Source organism: Lissotriton vulgaris, chromosome 6, assembly GCF_964263255.1.
Source record: "Lissotriton vulgaris chromosome 6, aLisVul1.2, whole genome shotgun sequence".
Lineage (NCBI taxonomy): Eukaryota > Metazoa > Chordata > Amphibia > Caudata > Salamandridae > Lissotriton > Lissotriton vulgaris.
The window spans coordinates 135,688,074-135,698,934 of record NC_141694.1 but is presented as its reverse complement, the minus strand read 5'-3'; the positions used below and the strand labels follow the sequence as shown (position 1 = coordinate 135,698,934).

The 10,861-nt window shown below is 42.8% G+C and overlaps 1 protein-coding gene across 1 annotated transcript in view; it reads right to left on the bottom strand.

Moving 5' to 3' along the window:
- Positions 1-8,382: 8,382 nt before the first annotated feature.
- The window catches only part of SRP9 (signal recognition particle 9), a 52,694-nt gene continuing 50,215 nt past the window's right edge, over positions 8,383-10,861 (bottom strand). The window contains exon 3 of the mRNA XM_086926162.1: positions 8,383-8,905. Within this exon, the coding sequence (XP_086782288.1) occupies positions 8,786-8,905 (120 nt within the window). The 3' untranslated portion in view covers positions 8,383-8,785. The remainder of the gene's footprint in view (positions 8,906-10,861) is intronic.

The window sequence follows — 10,861 nt, the reverse complement described above, 5'->3', positions numbered from 1 at the left end:
CACAGACCGTAGCGATACCACAACAACAGCCCATTACCGCAACACAAAACACAACACAGCAGATGTACCAGTATGCACAGAACGATTACCCTGATTACCAGCGATACACATGAAATAGCCTGGAGAGGGAATTCCGCTTGCCTCTTATTGAGGTTCCTGTAGATCAAAATGGTCCTTATGTACATAGTCAAGTATTAGGAAAAGACAGAAAGTTTCTCATTGATACAGGGGCAAGCAGAACTACGATAAGCCACAACGAAGTACCAGGGGCACCCCTCTCAGGCTCACAGAACGTGTCCCTTGGATTTTCAGGAAAACCCATTATTAATGAAGTATCACAACCCCTCCCTCTTGCAGTAGGTCCTTTGACACGGACTACAGATTTATTGCTCACGAAATCATGTCCAGAAAGCTCTAGGAGCTATTATATGCTGTTCCCCGGAGGGAGTACGATTGTTTTTGCGAGATTTCAAAGGCCATTATGTATTGAGAGATATGGATCCCCGGCTACAGAACGTCCCTGCACACTTGTGGGCGCAGGGCCCCACTGATGTAGGTTGCATGCACATTACCCCATATCGAGTCACACTCAAGGCAGGAGTGGTATTACCACGAATTCGACAATACAAGTTACCCCCAGATGCTGTAGTGGCTTTACTGAGAATCATTGACGAACTGATTGCACAAGGAGTGGTTGTGGAAACTGACTCCAATGTGTGTAATTCTCCTATCATTCCTGTTCTTAAACGTACTGACCCAAATGCTCCACCTGTTTATCGATTGGTTATTGATCTGCGCGAATTGAATAAATGTATTGTACCACAGTACCCCGTGGTCCCAGATATCTCTTCATTACTAACTGCTATTGATTCAGAAGCGACGTTCTTCACTGTTATTGACCTCAAGAACGCTTTCTTCAGTGTCCCTATTGATCCGGAAAGCCAATATTTGTTCGGATTCAGTTTAAATGGACGATCTTTCAAATTTGCCCGCGCACCTCAAGGATTCACAGAAAGCCCCAGCATCTATAGTCAAGCATTGAAAAAGCAACTCGACAGTATCCACATGCCAGTTCACACTGCCCTGCTTCAATATGTCGATGATCTGCTGATCACCGCTCGAAGCGAACCCGAATGTGAAAATGCTTCAGACTGTTTTGAACTTCCTGGCCGACAAGGGACACAAGGTGTCTCCTTCGAAGCTACAATTCTGTGTTCAGCAAGTTGTGTACCTAGGTCACTTGCTGTCCAAAGTGGGGAGGCAGCTCACACCTGATCGCATTCAGTTGATTATAAATATGGCACCACCCAGAACACAAAAGGAAGTACGGGCTTTCATAGGCCTAACTTCATACTGCAGACAATGGATTCCCCAATATGCATTTCTAGCGAAACCACTCATTCAGTTAACGACACAGGAGGCAGCGACTTCGACTGTCCTCCCTTGGACTCAGGAACATACACAAGCTTTTGAAGACTTGAAGAAAGCCTTATGTCAAGCACCTGTTTTAGCAACACCATGTTACAGTAAGCCTTTTACACTTTTTGTCACAGAACGTGAGGGTACTGCCTTGTCAGTCCTCACTCAGGAACAAGCAGGTTCACGCCAGCCTTGTGCTTACTTTTCTAGCACATTAGATCCAGTAGCCCAGGCCCTTCCGGCGTGTTTGAAATCAGTTGCAGCAACAGCTTTAGCAATCAGACAGAGTGATTCCATTGTGTTAGGTCATCCATTGACAGTACAGGTTCCACATGCCGTGGAAGTCCTTTTGAATCGAACTCAGACCCAACATCTGACCATAGCAAGATTGACAGGTTACGAACTGACGTTGTTTCAACCACACATCGAAATCAGACGCTGCAGCACATTAAATCCTGCCACGTTATTGCCACTAAATGGAGTAGATCCATTGGCACATGATTGTATTGAAGTTATTACTATCACAACAAAACCCAGACAAGACTTGACAGATGTTCCGTTACCAGATCCAGACCTGACGCTTTATGTGGATGGTTCCTGTATGAGAACAAGGACAGGTGAATTAGTGGCAGCCTACGCTGTCACGACAGACACGGAAATCGTTGAAACCAATTGTATTGACACTTTGTCAGCTCAAGCAGCAGAGCTTATTGCTCTGACACAAGCATGTATTCAAGCCAGAAATAAGAAAGTCAACATATATACTGATTCACGTTATGCATTCGGAGTCGTTCACGATTTTGGAGTCCTCTGGCGAGAGAGAGGTTACTTAACTTCTCACGGTGCCAACATCCAACACGGTCCCCTCATTCAAGCTCTGTTAGATGCAATACATCTACCCACTGCAATCTCTATCATGAAATGTAAGGCACATACAAAGGTTACTGATATCATCTCTCAGGGTAACGACCTGGCAGACCGAACAGCAAAGCAAACTGCTCAGAACCGAACTCATGTAACTGACCAGACACAAATAGTTGTACCATCACACTGCATGACAGTCAGGGATCCCGCACATGATGTGATTGACATACAGACACATGCAACACCAGATGAAATTAAGGAATGGACTAAACTAGGAGGGATCCAAACAGACCAGGGTTGGATGACGAAGGGACAATCTACATGGTTTCTCCCCGACTCTATGGTACAAGTCATCATTAACACGATACATAGTCCCGCACACCTAGGAGAGAAAGCAATGCTAGACAGTATTCAACACATATGGTCCAATAAAAACTTACGGGCAGCAGCCAAACAGAAAGTGCGTACTTGTATGATTTGTGGTCAGTTCAATCCAGGTAAAAGCATCCCCGTAGAACAAGGTGGATTTCAGCCTCCCGAACACCCTTTTGAAATACTCCAGATGGATTATATCCAGATGGAACGCTGTCGAGGATTCAAGTATGTCCTCGTAGTCGTATGTGCTCTTTCCCGATGGATAGAAGCATACCCAGTTCCCGATTACACTGCTCCGACCACTGCCAAGCAGCTGGTTCGTGAATACTTCCCCCGGTATGGTTTGCCCCGTATTGTGTACTCAGATAATGGCCAGCCATTCTCATCCGAGCTCGTGAAACACATTACACTTTTGTTAGGCTATCAGTGGAAGTTCCATTGTGTCCGACATCCTGAGGCAGCAGGTCTCGTGGAGCGCCATAATCAGACTTTAAAAATCCGACTTTCCAAGATCTGTAGAGAGAAGGGTGTGGACTTGATAGTTGCCTTGCCGGTCGCCCTCTTCTATATGAGGATGGTGGCCCATTCCCGATCTGGGCTATCCCCGTACGAAGTGGTTTTTGGTAGACCACCGAATATGTGGGGGACGCCTATTCCACGAAAAATAACTGATGTTGATTGTCTTATGCTGACAGATTACCTTGCCTCCTTGATGTCTGCACTACAATCTTGTCGTTCACAGGTGGCTGCAGCCTTTCCCGACAACACCGAGGTGAAGCCCCAAGAGGTGGTCCCGGGTGACTACGTATTCATCCGCAACTTTGATCGGAGAAGCCCATTGGAGCCCCGCTGGCAAACCCCGAAATTGGTTCTGCTCACAACGAGGACAGCCGTGAAGATAGAGGGCAGGAAGGGATGGCTGCATTCCAGCCACGTTAAGAAGTTCTACGGACTTCCTTCGGACTTGGACTCTAAGCCCTGCCCTCCTACACAAACTGACTCAAAACTCCCTTTGGTTGAGAAATCCGCTTCTGAGGAATACAGATTGAAATTACGATCTAGCAAGTCAGACAGTTTAATTGTTTAAGTCCTCCCCTAGGTGAATCGGTTAAATTAGTTTCTGACATGTATCCCCTAGATCGAGATAGAGAGAGAGATAGACAAAGACAACATAAGAAGAATGCATATTGTAAATCACTTCGCAGTCGCTGTATAGTGACACTACTTATTATGTTTTTTTTAAGTCTGGGTTTGGGGAAACCTGAACTTAGTTTTGCTCAAAGTATGCTACCCTGACAAGGAGGGACTCCCCGTAGATACTGGAACTGATCTAGAAAATGAAGTATATGGATTAGGTAATTACACAGTTACATTCATGATTTTATCTGTCGAATCCGAAGCTGCTCCTGTTCTACCTGCTATGGCAGTATTGCCAGTTACTGGTGAACTCTGTGTTCGCAAGAATGGTTCCGTACACTTAGGTCATAGTAAATGTACTACTGTGGTCGATTTCAGTGATTATGGTAGATCCACGTTTAGGGCTTTACGTCATTCCTATTTTGTTTGCGGCCATACTGCATATGTCCGTTTACCTCTAGATTGGGATGGTACTTGTTACATTGCATTCCTTCTGCCGCCTGTTTTCCTAGCCCCTCCTGATTACCATAGAAACACTAATCTGGTTAAGCATAGACTCCGAAGAGATCTCCCGCTTGTCGATTATACTGAAACAACATGGGAACAATATACAGATTTTAATAAAGGTTTCTTCCCCTACCTAGGTACTGTTTCTAATAGTAAACTGATCCGTAGATTAACCAGAACTCTCGAAGCAGTGGTGCTTGAGACCACTTCAGCTCTAGGTAACTTGACGGAGGAGCAGTCCGCCATGCGGGTTGTTGTTCTTCAAAATCGTCTCGTTATTGACGTCATCTTGGCAGATAGGGGTGGAGCTTGTAAGGTCATCGGGTCAAGTTGCTGTGTTTTCATTCCAAATAACGCGCCAACCGTGTACAAAGCTATTACACGTCTCCATAAAATTGCAAGTTTAATACATCAGACTCCAGGCACCTGGACTTGGTCCGGTTGGTTCTGGACAACGTTATCTGCCTGGGGGTGGAAGATCCTATCCCTCCTAGGTATTGGCCTTCTCATAGTACTCAGTTGTTGCCTGTGTCTCCAATGTGGACCGGCGATTTGCGGCCTGTGTGCCACTTCATGCATTCCACATCCAAGTTCCCATTCAAAACGCGAAAAGAAAGAAGAGCAAATGATGTTAAGTGAACAGATTGATCAATTAATGAGAATCGATGTATCATGAAGGGTCCGTGGGGAACAAGGAGGGAATGAGGAAATATAATTTTTGATCGAGTAGTGTTCCCCAGCGCGTACCCCACCGTCTCCATGTACTGGCTTGCAGTGCATGTGATTTCCCTCCTGTGCCAGCTATGAAGACGCAAATACATTTGCGTCCATCTTTAACATGTCCTCTTTCAGATCCGCCATGAACGGATTGAATATTCAGTTCCTATATATGCCGTGCCACCGTCTTTTTGTGGTACACTTTACACGTTTTTCAGCTCAGACGAAGTAGGCCCTGATTCTGCCATCGAGCCTCTTCCTGCCTTCCGACTCTGAGGGCCTCAACCCAGGCTGCCTCTGTACCAGTGATCCCTGCCTTACTCCTTGCGCGGCTCCCGCGCATAGCTCAGCCAACTGTCTGCCAAGACTGTATTCGACCTTCGAATAATCTGCTCCACTCCTCGAAAATACATTCCTGTCTCGTAGTTCAAATAAACATCCTCCCAGCTGCAGGAGCATTGGGCCCGGTCTTTCTGTCTCCGTGCAAGTAATTCATAGACTCCGTTGCCATGGTAGGCCCATGCCCCCTCACCCCGCATGCCGACACGTAGACACATATACACGCACTCACAACCAGTATAGGGTAGCCTCCGCCCGAGAGACTTTTTCCCTTCTAGACGCTACAGTTCCTTAAACATACGATATCAGATACGATTTGGGATTAGGTTGATCTGACATCCCAGACTTATGTCTACACTTGTGGTGTTCACCACAAGCGGAGGGCCTTGTCAAAGTGCATGGAGTCCCTGCGGTCTTCAGAACAGAACATTGCAATGTGTACAGGTCGAGTATTTAGTGTTCAGCTTACCAGAGTGCTGAAGAATCAGGATAGATCATCCCATCCCATCCCAATGTTTGACAAGAGAGTCACAGGGAGCCCCAACTGTTTAGAGTTAGGTGTATGAAAGGCCACATTGTAAACTATAGTTACTTGCTTCTAAAGCGTTCACGAAAATTAGGAATCCTAATAGTAAAACAGCATTTATAGCCATTAACAAAGATTTCCAATTTTGAAGCACTTAAGGAAAGGAGCTAATATAATCACATCTCAGTCAAGCTGAACTGCTTTTGCATGTTCCATCAGGTACTGTGTAGTGTCTTCTGAATGAAGGCAAGCACTGTGCATCACCCCCCTTCTTTACTCTAGTATTGTACACCGTTTAACTAGATACCATAGCGCTGTGACCTGTTCATCACTTCTTCCAAAAACAGTCACCTTCACCGCTGACAGTGACACCACTGTCTTTGCTTCTAGAATCTTCTGCCCATCACCTTGTTTACACAGTATTGTCCCTTATTCACCTTTACTCCCAGTGGACCTTGCCTCACCACCTGTGCTTATACAGTGATGTTCATAATCACGATTATACCATCTTTGCCACCAACGTTCTCTGCCATTTTCACTTTTGCTCCAATAGCTTCACCTGTTTCCGACTACTCTACCTCCTCATTTTTGCTAGCAAAGGATGGGCTCACGCATTACCCTCTTCAGTGCCTGTTTCACCAGTGCCTGTTTCACCTTCCTAGCAGAGTACTGGATTCTCTTCAATGTTTGCTACTGCAGTACTATACCTCCCTCTCCGTTACAACTAGTGCTGTGCGCGCTCCACCTTACCCACCACAGCACCTTCACGTTTCCTTAGTGTTATTTTATTTTTCCTAGCAGGAATAATTACTGTGCGTCACCCAGAGCACTGTGCAATGCAGTTTTGCTACTGGAGTACCATGCCCCTTTCATTATTTGACAGTTGAGCCCCTTCTTCACCACCCAAGTGCCTGCTTCCATTGACCATTACCCTGTACATTTATGGGTTGGGTAAATCCGTGACCTTTCAGTACTTGCAAAATCATTCAGTATGTGACGCAATGTATTTTGGCTTTCGCAGTCACAGTTACAAAATTCAGATACATTCAACCCAATTCCAAACATTGTTGCTGTATGCGAGACTCACTCTTTGAGTACTCCTAGCTTACACCCGACTTCCAAGCCAGAAGTACTGCAAGAGTAAGTAAGAGCAACTTCTTTGTGCAATGGATCCATTGTCTTTGCTGTTGATTGTACGATTCATCCATTGGCAAAATCAAGCACTGGATTTCATGCCATTTCCTCTAAGGTCACACCAACAATATCAGAGCATCCACTGACACAGATTTAAGAGGAGGCTTTAAAAAAAAAAAAGTTGTTGGATGACGGAAATGTGCATTTGGAGAGATCTTTTCTGAATTTAAGGTGCTCAAGCAATTGATTGACCTTCTTGTAGATCTCATTTACTTGTTTTGACAGCTTTTCATCCTCCTCTGCTTTGTCCTGTGGAGCATAGATTCCTCACCATGCTTTTATCGGAATATTTGAAACCTTCCACTGCTTACATTTCGAAGAACTACTTTTTGTTCTTTCATCACTCCTAGGGAGTGCGTGCGTTTTCTTCCTTTCCCCTCCATGTGCTTACATCACTTCTTGGTCATCGGCCTCAAGACACTCCCATGCTCGTTCTTTCTTCTAGCTGAACGACTGCTACCTTTCCCAAGGGTATTTTTACTGTTTTTTTTTCTTCCAACGTACTCTCCTCGATTCGGCCACCTTTTACACACAACACACTTTTTTTGTACTTTAGAGGATTAAACCTCAGCTAGGTGCTGCTGGATTCTTTCTCTAGAAAGACTTATTGGCTTGCCAATGCTTCTTTCTTTTGCTTGCATAATGGCTCACTAAGGATTCACAGCTTAAAATGGCGAGCTCACCAACGTTCAGACCAATTTGAACCAAAGTCACTCATCCTTTTGCTGGTCACGGTAATTAAAACAATGAAATGCTCATATTACTTTATTTTTAAAAATCCAGTTTAAAAAGAGTGCGAGCATAAAAATGCTTCTTTCAGACAATGTTTTGGCATCTATTGGTCTTGAGATGAATGAAAACAATGCACAATATTATCCTAACCATTTAAAGAGGGTTGAGTCGTGTATGTGTATGAATGTGCATTCTCCAGTGTTGCATATTTGCTTTAGTGGGCCGCCTCTTGGTGCATCTAAACTTCAACTGAATCTACACTTGCAAAATCCTATTATCAGGATTACAAATTGAACTATATTTGTTGTGGTACTGTTTAAGAGTCCTTAAAACCAGCAAATAAATGTTCAAAATGGGCACACCATGCCATGAAAGTCTATTCTTAAAAAGTAAAACCTTTGGCGAGACTGCACTGTCACATCTATTGAATACACATTTAAGAAAATGGATTGATCTGCTTGCTTATGTATATTTAAATTTAAAAAAAACACCAGTTACTCTCCAGTGCCACTGCATGACCTGAAGCAGTCCTGGCGGTGGACAAGCACTGGAAATGAGCAAAGGAGACTCACTTTAGGAATTTAGGTCATTTAATTGAAACAAAAACACGAAAATGAACCCTGAAATCCAAGGGAAAATGTTACAAATAATTCAGACTCTTCGCTTCTTACTTCGTAATTACTCCATAAGAAAAATCCATTCAATCAGTTAAAAAAATGTTTACCGTGAAGGAATCCGACATCTTTTCATAGAGGTCTCTTTCCTAATTTTAAATGACATTTCAGAAAATAAATAGAAGCTTTCAAATGAAGCACAGCTTTTAGAAGTGGCGTCTGAGGAAACTATTGGTACTCATCAGCTTCCGTAGTCCACTTAGTTATATACACCATCTTCTGTCCCATTACTTTTTTAAATTCCAAACGTTATTTTCCTCTGAGGAAACTTCAAATAATTGGCATATTTATTAGTTTAAAGTCAGTCTGTTTCCATGGCAACATTGCGGGACTCCTTGGCTACCATAAGCCGCATCAGCTGACTGTGAAACTTCTCAATCTTCTTGACGTCCTGCGCTTGGTCGGTTTTATACTGTAAACACTGGAAAAAAGAGTAAACAAATTTACAATTGCGATTTATACCATAATATTAAGATTAATAATGCATTTGTGGTAAGTTTCGCTACATATAATCCAAAACCGTGGCAAACTTTAATAAAGCAAGTTTCTGTTTACTGCTTGGTATAAATATAAGCATGTACCAGTGTACATGAAGATCAGTCTTGTGTAATTTATAGATAATAAATACCAGCATGCAACAGTTTACACAGCTACCCGTCAGTTAAGTTCCTCAGAACTGCCTTGTCTGGACCTCGGGAATTTTGTCAATAAAGACAGGAGTATGTACACTCCAACGACTGTTATTAAAGAGAAACATAAAAAGACTTTAAATCAAGCGAGAGCTACGATGAGAATACCCTGTATATGATAACTGAGCCCAAGACGTTTGTGAGCCTGACAGACAACGTAAGTGAGATCAAATAATCTTAGTCCAATTTTTGAAGCTGGCAATTTTGTGCTACCTCACCTCGTTTTTCCTTCTGCTATTCAATCAATCAACCATTCAACCTGAAAATAAACTCCATCCATAAAATACTGTTACATACGGGTAATCTTTTTCTCCCTCAAGGAACTATTAATTGAAATCAAACTACAATATCCGAAACCCAAACATTTCACATCATGCAATACTGGTATTCTGAATAAAAAAATAGAAACATTAAAAAAAGTAAATGAATGTTACCGACCTATCTCCAGGATTTATATATGGACACCAAAAAAGCGTTTCTCAGTAAAACAACAAGTCAGTTCAAACGTAAAAAGTCACTAGGACAAAGCTATTTAAAATAGCTTGAAGGAAATGGAGTGGATATGAGCAGCAACCCAGTGAAGCTAAAACGTTAACACCGTCGCTTTAAATGAAGAAGTCCCTCCTTTGCCCACAATGCCTTGGGCTGCTGGTTGCTCTCAGTAGCCCCTCCTCCCCCCACCCCCGAGTGTGGATACATGAAACAATTGAATGTCAATTGTTTTAAAGCAGCTAAACCAATGTTAATGGCGAATAAAAGTGGTTCTGTTTTGCTGACACTGTCCTTTCTAGATAGTAATCTAAACACTCTTCTTACATCTAGCCTTTAAAGTGACCACATAGTTCAGGGGTATTTGAAACTAAATGAATGAATGACAATCATATACTACTTGATTTAAAAAAAATAAAAACAAAAAACGACTGCGTTCTCATAACTACCATCTTTTCGTGTAAAGCACTCATGTTGCGTACAGCCAAGAGGTGACTTCCATTCAACTATCGAGCAGAAATTCTATCTAGAAAACTATCTATCCATAAATGTAAGTTCCTGGTCTGAAACGTGGTGAAGGTTCCTTGCTGCAGCGCAAGCACTTCGGCGACCTAAGCATCATCATTACTGCGTAACGTGAACACAAGTTCAATTCATTGAAATATAACAAAGTTACGTATTTGTTAGAAAGTACATTTTGTAAGGTGCCCAGCCGGAACCTCTCTCTACTTCTCGATTGTTTTCCATGTTCGGATAGCATCCAATCGATTTACTTAACATTAGTTGAAATGTTCACTTGTTGCTAGTAGATTAAACATTCAATATCTTAAGGCGGGGGTTACCAAATTTCAGATTATTCATTACTTTACAATAAGGAATAATTTAGCAAACATGGGACATAAAATAGCCTTGCTGCAGTACAATCATTCTTCTACCATAACCTGAAAAAACATGTACGAAATAAAGGGAAAACCAGCCAGATAGGCGGACAGTGGATGCTACTCATTTAGGTAGTAGGTACCTTCCACTACTATCTTGCTTTCTAGTGGGAGTTACTTTAGAGCACCTGTTCTTTTGATGGGATCTTACGGAGGATCCTAGGGTTTCATCCAAATTCTTAGGGCTTTCTTCATGGTAGCTTCAAGCCAGGGAGGAGAAGAGTTCTGAACTCAATGAAGAAAAAATAGAAAATGCTTATA